This window comes from Meriones unguiculatus, chromosome 14, assembly GCF_030254825.1.
Source record: "Meriones unguiculatus strain TT.TT164.6M chromosome 14, Bangor_MerUng_6.1, whole genome shotgun sequence".
Taxonomy (NCBI): domain Eukaryota; kingdom Metazoa; phylum Chordata; class Mammalia; order Rodentia; family Muridae; genus Meriones; species Meriones unguiculatus.
In genome coordinates this window covers 21,376,782-21,392,524 of record NC_083361.1, presented here as the reverse complement: position 1 = coordinate 21,392,524, position 15,743 = coordinate 21,376,782, and the positions used below count along the sequence as shown (strand labels likewise).

Here is a 15,743-nt window from a genome sequence, read left to right as displayed (position 1 = left end):
GCTGAGTTTGGCCTGTGCAAGTGACTCAGCACTTGTTGGGTCCTGGGTTTCTTTAGGGGTGATGAAATACTCTTCAGTCGATTGTGGTGATGGCCACACAACTCTGGCTGAAGGAACAGTCATTGAATTGTATGTCCTGAATAGGTTTATTGTCCCCTGTGTGGATTATGTATCTCTACCAAGCTGAGAAAACAAAAAATGACTCAGCAGTGGGCTCTCTCTGTTCAGATTCCAAGTTCTCAGAGGGGAACCAGGAGGCCCAGCCTCAGACCTGTTCTTGGGGCAAGGCTTTTGTTTCCTTTGTGGTAGGCAGCAATCCTGGTGAGGGATGAGGGGTCAAGGGGCAGAGCTGCAGAGGCTTCCCAGATCCCTTACCTGGGGGCCTGATCCCATGACAATATGGTCAGGGCCTCCCTGTCTGTGCTCTGTGTGGCCTGGGTATTTGTCATGTAAGAAGACTGGAGAAAAAAAAAACCCAAGTTTCCAGTGAAGCAGTTGATGTTGATCGTTGTTTGGAGATTAAATGAGGTGCTATTTACCACCTGCACATGCTTCCCACGTGCTGCAGAAGTGGCTGAAGTCTCTCTGAAAACCACAAGCTTGGGTTCAGTACTGACCTCATGACCTCATAGCTCTTGGAGATGGTTTCGTAATTCCTCCAAATTTCACCTGTCATCTTTCAAACATGTTGTCAAAGTGACCACCTCGCAGGACTGCTGTGTGGGTTGGATGGACTCCTAGCTGTGAACTCGTGTCAAAAAGTAGAGCTTCCTTCCCTGGAGTTACAAGCTGGTGACCAGAGGGTGGAATCCAGCCTTCCGTCACACTTGCTTCCTACAGGTAGACACGGGAGCAGCTGCCCCGAGCACACAGGCTGTGTGCTTCCTCCCCGGCTCCCCTAGGCATCTAAAGACACATTTAAAACCTCACTTCAGTTGCCAACCTGGCACATGGGTATCAAGAGAGCACCCTCGGCTTCATTGCTTTTTCTGGTGTCAGAGGCTGCACTTGGTGGGGTCCAGTGATGATCACACAGTGAAGGGTAACTGCCGTTTGGAGGGTGGGGTCAGAGGTCAGCATCAGCATCTTTCTTGTTTCTCTACCTCAGTTCTTGAGACAAGGTTTCTCAATGAACCTGGAGTTAGGTTAGATTAGGATAGAATGGTTGGCCAGCTAGCCCAGGATCTTTCTAGCCATCTCTCCTCCCCAGCACCATGGGCACAGGCACAGGTACACATGGCTTTTGGCTTTTCCATGGGTGTTGGAGATGTAACTCAGGTGCTCATTCTTGCACAACAAGCATTTTACCTCCTGAGGTGTCTCCAGTTTTGACCCCAGGAACATGCATTTACTTGGTGCCATGCCAGAGCCCTTCACTGGCACTTACATAGCTTCTGAGAATCCTCCCCGAACCCTGTGAGGTAGGAAATAATGAATCTGTTTCATTTACAGACACTTAGAGCTAAAAAGGCTGTGCCTGGGGCTGTGCAAGCACAGCAGAGATTTGAGTGTAGATTTGTCTCCTCCAGGGTCGTTGACACGTGATGAGCCTAGAGAGTCTGCCATATGCTTTGCTCATCAGCGGTTAGCAGCTCGTCACCCTCCTCAGGGAAAGTAGCATTAATGTAGAAGCACCTCTTACCTGCTAGTTTACATTCAGTTTTCAGTTCCCAGCACCCACCCTCTGTCTAAATATATTAAACAGAAAGCTCCAGAGACTCATACATTTTCCACTACGCGCCATTCTGCATAGGGGTGGCATGCCACCCTATCGGGGATGTGAGTCTTTGCAGTGTTGCCCGCTCTGTCATTCTCAGGTCGACCGTCAGTGAGTGCACACAGCTTTCACTTCAGTGCCCAAAGCACAGGAATAGCAGTGCTGTTTGAATCTGCCAGAGAAGCCCTTGAGTGGGTCCTTTCTGTGAAAAGGCACATGTCTTCAATTCAATCGGAAAAGAAAAACATCTTAACGTTTGTTATAATATGTCTCGTATGCTGTTAAATTCATTCTAATTTACGATTAGTTATTGTCAGTCTCTTACTGTGATGGTTAGATTTCATTGTCAAGTTGAATCACCTGGGAAGGTGATCTAATGAGGGGTTGTCTAGATCAGGTTGCCCTGTGGGCGTGTCATGGGGAACTAATTACCTTAATCGAGGTAGGAAGCCCCAACCATTGTGGGTGGCACCATTTCCCTCGCAGGGAACCGAGTACTGCACTGGAGTGAAGAGCCTGAGCCGATCCTGGTGTCCATTAATTCATGGCTCTGCTCTTGGCTGTGGATGTGAGGTGACCAGCTACCTCAAACTCCTGCTGCCTTGACTTCCCCACAACAATGTGCTACAACCTGGACTTGTAGCCAAATAAACCTGTCCTTTCTGAAGTTATTTTTGTCAGGGCATTTTTCTCACAGCAGCAGGAAAGGAACTAAGAAACTTACACTGTCAAATTTATAAGTTAAGCTTTATCATGGGTATATATGTGTGAAAAAGAATCATGTCTGTAGGGTTAGGTACTGTGTGGTTTCTAGTGTGGCTGGAGTCTAGCCTCTAAGGGTTAAGAGGGACTTTTGAATTGATAATTGGCTCCTCAGGTAAGCAGGGAGGTGATCAGATGAGCCACACCCGAGCCACAGCACCATGATTGGATTTTGTAGGAAAACAACCCCCCTCCCATGTTTACCTTGTTCAGATTTGTTCCCTCTCACATAACAGCTCTGTGGGAGAAGTGGGGAGGGTAAGGGGCAGGAGGGGTTACTGTTTCAGAGTTGTGGCAGCAACGTGGAACATAAGCTCTGCTTCTGAAAGAGCTTTCAGAAGCTTCCAGTCACTAACCTTACGTAGATCTTGGGAGTGTTTTGTTTGCTGATCTGGAAAGTTGTGCTTGTTGGTCCCTAGCTCCCCATTCCCCTTCCCACCTTCCGTAACAGCCATTCACCCCTGGAGCATTTAATTAGACGGTTTTAGATTTCTCTAAATGAACTCGGGCAGTGCTTGTACTCGTGACTGGCCTGTTTCTCTTAGCATGAGTTCTCAGGCTTCACCCATTTTGTCACGTGTTACAGACTGTACCATTGAAGGTTCCCTAGCCTTCCACTGCATGCATAGACTTCCTTTCCTATTCATTCATCTGTGGAAATAATAGATGGTTCCCACACCTTGGCCCTTATAGCAGTATTGCTGTAAACACAGGTATGCTAGTATCTCCTCCAGAACCTAGATAGATACCCCATCAGAACTGGTAGATGCATATTTAACCCAGCATTTTATGAAGCGCAAGAGAAGGGGTTCAGTTGTTCAGGGGTATAGAGTAGGTGGCTGTCTATTTCGGTTGGTTTTGTAAGCTTTTACTCAAGTGCATGTCCCATCCCAGAATGCATCATATTTTAATCACATGCAAATTGATATGCATAGGCAAAAGAGAGTAATAAAAATAGAAGATTTTTCCTAAAAGTTCACTTAGGGGATAGAGTTTATCTTACTTTGCATGCAACCAAGCAAGTTTGGGCTGGATTGGCCTCCTACCTTCCATAGCTGGATAGAAACATTACAAAAGTGGGTTTTTTGTGGTTTTCAGGGGAGAAGAAATTGATTTGTTTAATTGTTTGAAGTGGGATGTACATTGCAGGGTTTTTTTTTTTTGGGGGGGTGTCCTAGCTGGCCAACACATTGCTAAGAGCATCGTTAGGAGAGGAGGGTGTGGAGTCCCCTGTGTCTCACCGCTGTCTACAGAAGCCTCCTCCGTGGAGTGGAACATCCTCATTTAGCAATCTTCAGTGGAATGAATAAAGTAGAACTGGAACATCAAGTTCAGTGTCGTGGTTTCAGAGCCTTAATTTTGTGTTGGGATTTGCAGGAACCAGAAGTGTTAGGATCTGTTCTCTGGCCCTGAACATTGAGGCTGCAGTGGGGCGATACATTTTCTCATCTTTTCCTCATTAAAAGCAGCTATAGAGACAGCAAGACATCCACAGTCCAATTCACCCTTTATTTTCTGTCATCCTGGTTCATAATTAGCTACTAATCTGAGACTTGAAATGCTCCCTACAGAAGAAGTCAGGCTTAATATTCAACACAGTTAACTCCATCTGTGAAAATTCCAGGCACTGCTGCAGGGTCATCTAAATACCTCACTCGTTGGATTGGATACTTTTGTGGTTTTAGGCATCATAGACACACACACACACACACACACACACACACACACACACACGAGTTGCCAAAGAGGACTCCAGGTCACTGCCCATTGGCTCTGTGGGTATGGTGAGAGGTTCTGCCTGAACAAGCAAAGGCCAGAGTGAGCTCCCAGGTGGTTAGAGAAGCCATGCCCGAGAAGGCCTGCACCTTTTCAGCTGAGATTAGAAGGAAAATAAACTCTTGGTGCAAGAGGAGAGGGCTCCATGGCAGGGAACACTTTGAATGAAGGCCTAGAGGTAGGAGAGAGTGCTGTGCACACCAGAGGGACTGGAAGAAAGGATCGTGAGGCTGTCCAAAGCTGCTGGGGAGCAGGGAGACACAGGTACCCACGCTGACAGTCTCCCACTGTTGGGGCGCTGTCTCTTCTCTGTCTCACCTTCCCAGCCCAAGGACCTTCTTTCCTGCTAGGCTCCCAGCCCACTGCTGTTCTGGCTCCTTCGCACCCAGACTTTACTGTTCACTTAATCATATATCCCTCTTTTGATGAACCAGCCAACAGTTCATATATGTGCACTCAAAACATTGAACCAAAGTGGACAGTAAGGCACAGAGAGGTGAAAGGTCACTGGCCAGAAGTGACCCTACCAGGGCCCAAAGACTCACTGCTGCCGTCTCTGCTGCCTGAAGCTCGGCTTCCTGAGAAGACCAGCAGTCGCTTCTCACATAGTCCTTCTCCCAGGAACTGTGATGAAGTAGGAATTTCTGAGAGCAGGGACTCCAAGGGGACAGCGGAGAGACAGCGTCAAGCCCTTTGTTGGGTTAGTAAAGGGAGGACTCAGTTTCCAGATACCTCTCAGAAACCATCTCATCGGTATTGAGTTGCTCCATCTAGGAGGGAGGTTGGCCAAGGGAAGCCAGAGGTCTTCCCACTGGAGCTCCATCTCAACCCAGTACCCCTTTTTTGTTTTGTTTTGTTTTATTTTGTTTTTCTTAAAACAAAACAAAAAACTACACAGCACCGGGAGAAGGATCAGTTGAAACTAGCCCTTGCTCGGCAGGTATGAGGACCTAATTTGCCAGCACCCATGTAAAAAGAGGGCATGGCTGTGGATGCCTATAATCCCAGCCTGGAAACAGGCTCTCTGGCCAACCAGCCTGGCCAAAACAGGCAGCTTTTGAGAGGCCAGTTCTCAAGGCAGTGTAAGTCAGAGAGCAATATAGAAGATCTCCATCCTGCTCTGGCCTCTGCATGCCCAAGTACAGCATGCATACCTGCACAGCCTCACACACATGCTGTGTAACATGTATAGACATGGGGTTGGGGAAGAGGAGAAGGAGGAGAAGAAAGAGGTAAAAATTCGTGTGAACTGGGGTTTTTAGTGCAGTTGGCAGAGTGGTTCTTAGCATGCAGGAAGCCCTGGGTTCAAAAACCTGTCCCAAATAAGACCAGGTTAGGCTGTACATTCCCATAATCTGTGGGCGATGAAGGCAGGAGCATCAAGAGTTTAAGGTAGGGTGGTGGTGGCACACACCTTTACCACTAGCACTCTGGGAGGCAGAGGCAGGCTGACCTCTGTGAGTTCGAGGCCAACCTGGTCTACAAAGCGAGTTCCAGGACGGCCAGGGCGACATGGAGGAAACACGGGGTTGGGGGAGGGGGTGAAAGTTCAAGGTCATCTTCTGGTTTATAGTGAGTTCAAAACCATGAAACGCAGTCTCAAAAATGGCAGAGTGGGTTGAGTAGCAGAGATAGGTAAATTCCTAGAGCTCACTGGCCAACCAGTCTGGCCAAATTGTTGAGGTCCAGGTTTAGTGAAAGACCTGTCTCAGGAAAAGCAAGATGGAGAGTGGCCTAGGAAGACACTTGATGCTAACCTCTGGCCCTCACACGTAGATGCATTAGCATATATTTGTGTACACACAGACTATGTACACCACACGCACAAAAACAAAAACAACAATAAAATGACCAGCTTCATATTACACACAGATTGAAACCACTGTGTTGCTTTAAAGGGTTACTGGCCTGGGATGGAGCTCAGTTGCTACAGTGCTCACTTGCATGCACAAAAGCCCGGGTTCTATCCCAGGTACTACAGAAAACCTGACGCAGTAGAAAGTAGATGAATGTACTCCCCGCATGTACTCAGGAAGTGGAAGCAGGAGGAACAGAAGGCCAGAGTCATCCTTAGCTGTGTAATAAGTTCAAGGCCAGACAGAGATACAGGAGACACCAGCTCAAAAGAAAAAATTATCTGCCTGTGCCTGGCCTCAGCTATTGAAGCACCCTCAAGTATTAAAATATATGTCTCGGCCACTGAAACACAGAAAGTACATGGAATTCTTGTACAGTCCCGTGGACAAAATCTGTCATCTTTTTTGGTTACGAGCTGAAGCCCGCAGAAGTGCTCACATAGTCCAAACCATTCCCCGAATTCCACTGTCTGTGGCCCCACCTCTCTGACAGTGTCTTCACTGGTTTTCCACAGGGTGGGAGCATTAGTGCTGACATGAAGTTGCTGGAACATTCAGATTGTGATCTGTTCCCAAGGTGGAGCCCTAAATTAAAAAAAAAAAAATGTATTTTAGTGTCCACGTAGCTGAACAAAATAGCCTAGTTAGAAACAGCTGCAAGCAGAGGATGGCTGCCCCTGGGACCGACTGGCAGGCAGCCTCTCCTGGGTGGCCCACATGTGCGCAGCTCAAACTGTTTGGATGTCTGAGCGTCACACATCCTCCTTCTTGCTCATACAGTAGGAACAGTTCCCGTAGATATGAATGGCTTGCATACATCCCGGGTTTCTCCGGCCAAATCTTCAACCCTAGGCAGTGCCACTGCAAATACAGTCATCCCAGATGAGGCCACTGCTGGCTGCACTGCCCTCCTCCCTGCAGGAGCCCCGAGCCTGTACTCTATGCGGCCACCCCGTGCACAGCTTCCTCCTCTGCACACAGACATGTCCAGTTCACCCAAAGAGGGGGGAGCCAGCAGGAGGCATGCTGCCAGGGCTCGAATTTTGAGTCCCCTCTGTGCTGGCAGCATGAGCTGAACCCACTCGCCCTCTGTGGCCCACTCATACCTGTGAGGCCTGGCTAGTGATTGATGGTGGGCTGAAAGCACCGCAGCCACCTTCAGAGCCAGTTTTGTAGCTTCCTCAGTGCCTGGCACCTGGGAGGTGTCAACGAAAATATGATTTACTCACCATGATTCTTATGTGCCCTACCCTATGCCACTCCCTATGCCAGGGCACATGCTCACACTTGGGCATACCAGTGTGTGCTCCTGGAGGCACCATTCAGAGACCTCGGCTGATTGTGTTAGCTGAAGGGGCAGAGGCAGGAGGATCATGGATTTGAGGCCAGTCTGAGTTATACCTCGGGCTAGGAAGCTGGCTTAGTGAGTAAAGTGCTTGCATGTGGACCTGAGTCCCAATCCCCAGTATCCACAGGAAAAGCCAGACATGGTGGCAGAGCTGTGATGCCAGTGTTGGGAAAACAGACACAGGAAGATCCCGGGGCTTTGCTGGCCGCTCAGTCTAGCCGGTTGTGAGCTCCAGGTGAGAGAGCCTGTCTCCGAGCAAGGTGGAAATCGATTGAAGAAGACAACTTTAACATCTGCCTTCCATGCACACATGTGCTACATTCACAAGCCCACCTATGTACACACACACACACACACACTCCAGACAAACAAAAATCAGGATCCAGTGTGCAAATGAATAGATCTGGCAGTGTGTGGCAAGCACAGATGCGTAGACGTAGTTCCTGCCTGTTTGCAGAACACGTGTAGGTCACCCAAGATGTGACTGGGCAGTTCTCTGAAGCAGTAAATAAGATGGCTTCCGGTGGCAGGATGTGCTGAGGTAGGGAGGAGGGGGAGGCAGCAAGCCGGGCCTGGCGTTCCAGTCTTGTAATCCTAGTTACTCGGGAGGCAAGCATCGTAAGATCGAGGCCAGCCTGAGCAATGTAGTGGGGCCATCTCAAGAAATACAAGAAAAGAGCTTCCCGGGCCAGTGAGATGGCTTAGCAGGTGATAACTCCTGCCACCAAGCCTGAGGAGCGGAGTTCAACCCCCCACACCCACCCGGTAGCAAGAGAGAACCAACATATGCCCTAGCTTGTGTATGATGGTGTATACAGACTCTCGCGATCACACACACACACACACACACACAACATAAATAAATAAGTGTAATTCTAAGGGAGAGCGGCTTCCTAGCCATGGAAGAGCATTTTCTTATTGACTGGCAAAGCTGTCACCATTTTAACTGATACTGGATTGGGACCCATACAAGGAACATTCTTTACTCTTCATCTGGGAGGTGCCAGTTATTTTGCACACACTTGTCAGTGTCAGGGAGAGTGGCCTTGGGAGACTCATCTGGCTTCCAAACCACCCAGCAAGCAGGAGACACAGCCTGCGGACTGGCATGCCTGCGGAACCCACGCTCAGTGCCTGTCACCTCGCAGTTGATCCCAAGCTATGCTCTGCCCATAGCCTCGCCCTTCCAGGCAAGGCTGCAGCTGTGTCAGGCAGCCTCCAGCTGCAGGCCTGTGGGTTCCAGCAGTGCCCCTACCTGCCCCTTGCTTTCAGCCTGGGATAAGAACAGTGTCCTGCTGGCACCAGGCCCTGGCGCCTAGCCTCACACTGGCCCCAGCTGTGCAAATAATCCTCTTTTGCGCCTTCTTTTCTTAACCTATTGGAGTGTGTCCTGCTAAGACCCAGTGCTGAGCCGGGCCTAAGAGTAGGAGAGGTGTGGCTGGACCCAGGGAGCAGGGATTGTGTGTGAGGGTTGTTGGGGCCGGCTGCACATTCATTTCCTGCAAGTAAGGACTGTAGGCACTTTCAGAAGGAGATCCACAGTTTGAGGACGGAATTGAAACCAGAGTGAGACTGTATTTAAAGTCAGTGCAGTGGCTTCTGCCATGTCGTCTGTTGAGGACCCACAGTCTTCCTTTTGTAATTAGACAAATGTGACTCTTATCCACCACTGTGCACGAGAAATAAAGGAGCAATCATGGAAGCACAGGCCATTGAGCCGACAGGTGATTGCCTGTCATCCCTTGGATGGATCCAAAAGGGAGGCTGTTGCTCATGCCCCAACGTGAAGCGTGTGATCAGTGGGCGAGCTGTGCTTTCTCTCTGTGCCGTTTGCCTTGGCCTGTGAGTGGCCCTGCCCTTATGAAGCAGCCAGGCGCCATGATCTTGACAGCTGCTCCAGGAAAGCACTGGGTTAGCGGGAAGTTTACCGCTCTGCTTCCTGTCTGGGTCCATCTGTCATGTTTTTTTTCTCCCCCAGGACCATCCAGAACACGGAGTCCTATTTCTGGTCCGAGAACTTCTCAATGTGATCCAGGACTACACCTGGGAGGACAGCAGTGATGACAAAATCCGAATCTACACCTCCGTGCTGCACCTGCTCTCGGCCATGAGTCAGGACACCTACCTTTACCACATAGACAAAGGTAGCGGCAACCCACCGCGCCCTCAGTACGCCTCCATTTCCTGAACAGCAAAGGCACTGTTTCACCATCTCTTCTTATATTTGTGTGTGTGTGTGTGTGTGTGTGTGTGTGTGTCTGTGTGTGTACTGGGATTACAGATACACAGTTGGGTCACTGGAGTAGACGAGGAACGTTACAGGTTGTCCTCCCCCCCTCCCCCAGTCTATGTGGGCCTTGGCATGGATTCTGTAGCTTGAGCTTATGGGGGAGCAGAGGCCTGCAGGCCCTCACAGTCCAGCTGCTGGGAGGAAGGAGGCAGTCTTGTTCTCTCACTTGCTCCGTGGGGGCACTGGTTCGAGAGCAGCCTCCTTGTGGTGCCCCCCCAACCCCTCCAACTTCTTTTCTTTACTACTTCTAATTAATTAAACCCACACAGCCTCACATTGATCCCACAGTCTCATCTGGTCCCAGACAGGCAGGAGGAGTGGGTGTAGGGCCGTCGTCAGCTGCAGGATGTCTGAGGCCCAGCCTGGGCTACCTAGCAAATACACCCCATATTTAGGATCTCATGGCCCGGCACTGTCCCTTCCAAGCCCTCACTACTGCCATGGGCTGTTCGCTTGTCTGTGTGGGTGGGCCAAGTCGACCTTGTTTCTAGTGGGTCCTCAGCTCTATCCCAGATACTAGGACAGTGCAGACCTCACTCAGTAGCTGCTGTTATAAAAAGTATTTCTCTGGGGAGACACACACATCTACCTGCTCCTTAGAAGCCCCAACAACAAACCAAAGTTCGATTCCACTGAAATTCTCCCTGGGGAACCAGTGAATTTATTGAGCTTTCTTACGGAGCGTGGGTGACCCAAGCAGCCATACTGAGAAGTCTTCAGCCGGCACAAACGATGCTTCCCTATAGCTTCCTACGTGGAGTTGCCCTCCTTACGTCCGTGCTTGCTTCAGGTGCCTCAGAGAAGACACACTAGTATTTACCGGTAGAGAGGGAGCCTGCCAATGGCACACACGGTGGCCGGGGCTGTGGGCTGGCGAGTCTGTGTGAGAAACAGGCAGGTATCCACCGTCTTGGGTTGGATTGAACTCTTCTGACGTTCTCTGAAATCAAAAGCTGGGGAAAATACGAAGCTCTCGTGTTCCAAAAAGCAGCCAGAGGTGAACGTACAGCATCCCTGATGTTTTCTTTTCTCAGTTGAATTGTGTGCAGATCCACCCATTCTCTCCAGAAGAGCCAACACAAAGTGCAGCGACTACGTAAGATAAAGGACTGTAATTTTTAGAGTTAGTTCCTGGGAAACCGCACATAGCCGAGTGACTGTGTGTGTACCTGGGTGTGTGCGTGTGCGTGTGGAGGACAGGTGTGTTGTCAAGTTTCTTATGCTCTCCACTTTACTTTTTCTCACTGAACCTGGAGCTCACTAGTTGGCTTGGCTGGACAGCCCGTGAGCTCTCATGACAATCCCCCCGCCCCCCGCGACTCTGCCTCCTGTCTTTGTACTACATTTGCAACCTCACCTCAATTTTTCACACTGGGAGGCAGATGTGAATTTCACTCTTACATGACTGGCGCTTTGGGATCTTCTCAGCTCCCGAAAGGGGCTTTGCTTTTTTTTAGACAGGGTTGTCCTGGAACTCACTGTGTAGACCTGGCTGGCCTTGAACTCACAGGATCCTGCCTCTGCCTCCTTCGTGCCCAGCTCCAAAGAGTCATTTCTTAAGAATTTCAAGGCCTGACTTTTCTTGGTCTTGGAAAGTGTCTCTCGAGCACCTACCCATTTCTGGAGCCCACATCTAGGGACTGCTTCTGTGCAGTCACTGAGAGATTGTCACCTATCCCAGAACAGGACTGTCCATCTGCCTCCCCCGCTCCTGCCTCTAGCACATCGGCAGGTAGACCCTTTTGTCTTTTGTTCTTTCTTTGTAGAACAGGGAGGTCAAACTGGGGGCCCTTCTGTGTTTCTTATGTATACCATCTCCTCCTAACTGTGGGGGAGATGAGATCCTCCCCAGTTGTTCCCTGGGGACGGTAACACAAGGGTACCAGGAAAGCACAGCCACGTCCCAGCAGGTAGATGGAGAGCTTATTGACTTGCTGTCCGAACAGGACTAGATTACTGCTCTGTGCCCTGCTGGGGGTGGAGCATGGCCACCCGAGTGATCAGGTGCCACATGCTTCCTCTTCCTGGCATTGGTCTCTGCTTCCTGCTACCTAGGCACCTGGCCAAAGAACACTGCACCCAGCCATGAGGACATCGGTGTTGGGCACTGGGGTGGAAAAAGTTAAAGGATTAGTTGAGAAAATGGGAGCAGAAGCCCGTGCGAGCGTAGAGGGAAGACATGAGCTCTGAGAGGCAGAAGCTGTATCTTTGTCATTTATGAAGGCTCTTGTAAGCCAACCAGAGAAGAAGGCCTGCGGAAATGGCTCAGTTGGTGAAGCATTTACCACTAAAGCATGAGGACCTCTAGGAATGCAGAGACAGGTGATCCCTGAGGCTGGTTGGACAGGCAACATATACTAACAAGTGATTTCCAGGCCACTGAGAGACCTTATCTTTAAAAAAAGAAAAAAGTGGACAGTTCCTGAAAAGTGACACCGGAGACTGCTCTCTGCTCCAAATGCTTGCATGTGCATCTACGGAAATGGAGATCAGTCCTGCAGAAACAAAAGCAAACTGAAGTGTCCTGGGCCCTGTGCAGGGAATGACGTCAGCCGTCACAGGCAGAGCCACAGAGCTATCCTCTGATGCGCAGGTTGCCCGAGATTTGTCATTGAAGTGAATACCCAAACAGACCAGAGCAGACTGCATGCTGTTTCTCCTACCCAGCAGAGACCGGGCCCTTTGAAGGCAGGGCAGAGGAAGTCATCCTTGGCTGACCTGGTCTTTCTCTAGGCTGTGGCTGTCATAGGAGGTGGACAAGCAGAGGCTTTGCTAAAGAGCTAGACACGGTGGCATACACCTGTAGCGTCAGCACTTGGAGGCTGAGGCAGGAGGATTGCCCCGAGTTAAAGGCCAGCCTGGGTTACACAGTAAATTTAAGGCCAGCTTGAACTATATGGAGAGATGCTGTCCTAATGAGAGGAAGGAGACACCGTCAGGCATAGAAGCGTTGGGAGTAACTGGCCTGAGGAATATGATGGCAGGCACGCGTTCCTTCTTGTGGAGCAGGCTTTAAGTCCAGTCAGGAAGTGGTTGCTGGCTCCCTTAGCATTTATGCCACTATTGGCACTGTTGGGCATGTCAGTCATTATTGTACTCTCAGGGTTCACATCTGGGTAAGACTGTTGAATACTTATCTTCCGTGGCAGTAGAAACAGAACCTTCTAGAACTATAAAGCTAGTCCATTGGTTTTGAGGGTCCCAGGGCAGGCGGCTGGGTGCAGTCGATCAGTGCTTGGGCTTTGCAATCAGACCACCCAGTTTACCATCTTAGCTAGGACTGCTTCTGAGTCTCAGTTTCCCCACTCATTAAAAACGTACACGCCATTTGTGGACCCTTCCATAACAGCGAGAGTGCTTGCCACTGTACCTGACAGCTGCTGAGAGGATCGCTATGATTACTGCTGTGCCCTCCAGGTGGGGCCAGTGGGAGGGTAACTTCCACACTGCTGGCCTCAGGCCCAGACTTTGCTTCAGGCCAGATATTTTCTTAGTGAATCTGAAAGCCAGTGGGTTCTCTTGGCCATTCCCACACACCCTGCAGGCCTTCCTGCCATCTGCCAATCTCATGTGACATGCTGCTCTTGTGTGTTCACCCAGTTGATTCCAATGACAGCCTGTACGGGGGAGACTCCAAGTTCCTGGCTGAGAACAGCAAGCTGTGTGAGGCGGTGATGGCGCAGATCCTGGAGCACCTGAAAACCCTGGCCAAGGACGATGTGAGTACCTGCCCTCTCCACCAGCCACACACTCTGGAAGCCCCACAGCAGGGAGATATGAAGTGCTCTGTTGTGTAAGGGAAATAATTTGACTGGTTCATGGTTCCCAGTACTTTAGGCGCTTGGCCTTGGCTGTCTCTGCCTACACAGGGCTTCCCTAACGTCCTATTTCAGGTCACTCCAGCCTCTGGTACCCAGAACTCAGGAGGCAGAGGCAGGTAAATCTCTTTGAGTTCAAAGCCAGCCTCAAGAAAACAAAAGCAAACAAAAAAGAAAAAGTACGTGATGCTCTTCCAGAGGACCCAACACCCACCTGGTGTCTTACAGTCATCATTTCAAAAGATCCAACACTTTCTGAGATACATACAGACATAGAAGCAAAATATTAAGATGTAGACAAGATAAATACCTAAAAAACATTACAAAAATAATAAACAAGGAGGGAGGGGAGATACAGATGCACTGGGCAGTGAGCTGACAGTGAGCATGCCTGAGCCTGCTGCCCCCCACTTTGACAGTACCCATTTCAGCTCTTCCGCTGGTAAGCCTAGAGCTGGGCCCAGCCTGCCGCCACCCGGGATCAGGGCTGGAGGTCGGCTTCCTGCTGTTGGGAGCCTAGCACTCAAGTATTCTGTTTGTCCCATGCCCTCTTGCTTGGGAATCCCCCTGGCTCCAAAATTGTCCAAGAGGTCACGTGACGGATTGAGTTCTGCTTTAATCGTGAGCTAGGAGAAATTGTTTGGGTGTGAGATGCTGGGACGTGGGCCAGACCCCTAGAGCTTCCTGGAAATGACAGTTCTCACAGGAAAACAGCTATTTTTTTTTTTTTTTTCTTATTAAAAACCTGTGGAGAGCCTCAGGGTGGTGAGGTACTATCTGGCTTCCCTTAAATGCAGTTGCTGTTCTGTCTTTACTGTCAGCCAGCATGCCTTCACATCCCTGACACATCTCAAGTGACGTCGCTTATAATGGGCTGCAGCATTGGAAACCCAAATTGAATGTTTTAGGATAAAATGTTATTGGGGAGTTTGATGAGGGAGGAAGAGCCAGTTAGAGTCTGTGTGGTATGGCTGCTTAAAAACACTCATTCTCTTCAGTGAAATGAAAGACCTCTCTCAGGGGAGACTCTGATATTTGAAGTTGAATTTTCTGAGCTTAATTCTCTAGTGCAGCCGAAAGCAAGTGCCCTGTTGCCCCAAGCACCAGAGGGAAATGGGTGTCCAAGGGAAATAGTCTGCACGTGGCCTGATGACACCCACGAGACCAGGGCAGGCCACAGCTGACCAGTCAGCAAGTTGCATCCAGGAGGTGACAGGGGCCCCTCCTGCCGTGCTACCTCTGCTTTCCATGTGCCTGGGCACCCACAGCAAGGCCTGCTCCTCCAGCACGTTCTTCAAGTGGCTCCTGCTTCCCCACCAGGGGGCCATTCAGCATGGTGTGGGCTGCAGGCATGAGTATGAGTTCTAGAGTTGGGCAGCCTGAACTCAGGCCTTTCCTCTGAGCCTGCCCTTGAGCTTGCCTGCAGAGGGGGTGTTTTTGCACTCCGCTGCCATCTCAACCAATGGCCGTCCCTTAGGAGCAGCTTCAAACCCCGCCCATCTGTGGTTGGCTCACGTGGCAGGGTCAGAGGTCAGCACTGGCTGGGCTGCATGAGCCCAAAGATAAGGGGTTAACTGAGTTGACCTTCCTGCCTGTTTCTCAGGGCTCTTGGCCCCCTTCCTCCATCTTGAAAGCCAAGGTGGTCAAGTTCTTGTGCTCTCAGTCTGGCTGACCTCTCTTTCTGCCTTCCCTTCCCTTCCCCCTCCACGTGTGCCTGTGTGTACATATGCATTTGGAGGCTGGAGTCAAATTTGGGTGCTGTCCACCTTATTTTTTGAGGTTGGGTATCTTCATTGACACGGGGCTTACCAATACCGCTAGGCTGGCTGACCAATGAGCTCCAAGGATCCTCCTGCCTCCCCGCTGGAGACCCAAGTGTGTGCCACCACACACATATTCCTATGGTGCCAGGGAATCCAACTGAGGTCCATTACTAATCTGTGTCCACAGCCTTGCTGGCCTTTCTTTACAACCTCTCCCTGCTTGTCTGACTGGCCAGACCTTTATGCTGCCCTTGAAGAGCTCCATCACTAGACTCAGTCTCCCGAGGCACCTCGTTTTCATCTTCAGCAGTGCGTGCGTTGCTGTACAAGCAAGCAGAATGTTGGAACAGTTCTAGAAGGCTGCCCGGTGTTGGAGCCTGCTATTTGCGACAAAGCTGCAGCCATCTTTTGTA

The 15,743-nt window shown here is 50.2% G+C and overlaps 1 protein-coding gene and 1 pseudogene across 1 annotated transcript in view; both read left to right on the top strand.

Annotated features, from left to right (window-relative positions):
• Positions 1–15,743, top strand: part of Vps35l (VPS35 endosomal protein sorting factor like) — a 102,086-nt gene that overhangs the window by 84,534 nt on the left and 1,809 nt on the right. Inside the window, exons 28-29 of the mRNA XM_021648788.2 lie at positions 9,438–9,603; positions 13,350–13,468. Coding sequence (XP_021504463.2) covers positions 9,438–9,603; positions 13,350–13,468 — 285 coding nt within the window. The remainder of the gene's footprint in view (positions 1–9,437; positions 9,604–13,349; positions 13,469–15,743) is intronic.
• On the top strand, positions 8,333–8,440 carry LOC132647548 (small nucleolar RNA SNORA24; annotated as a pseudogene).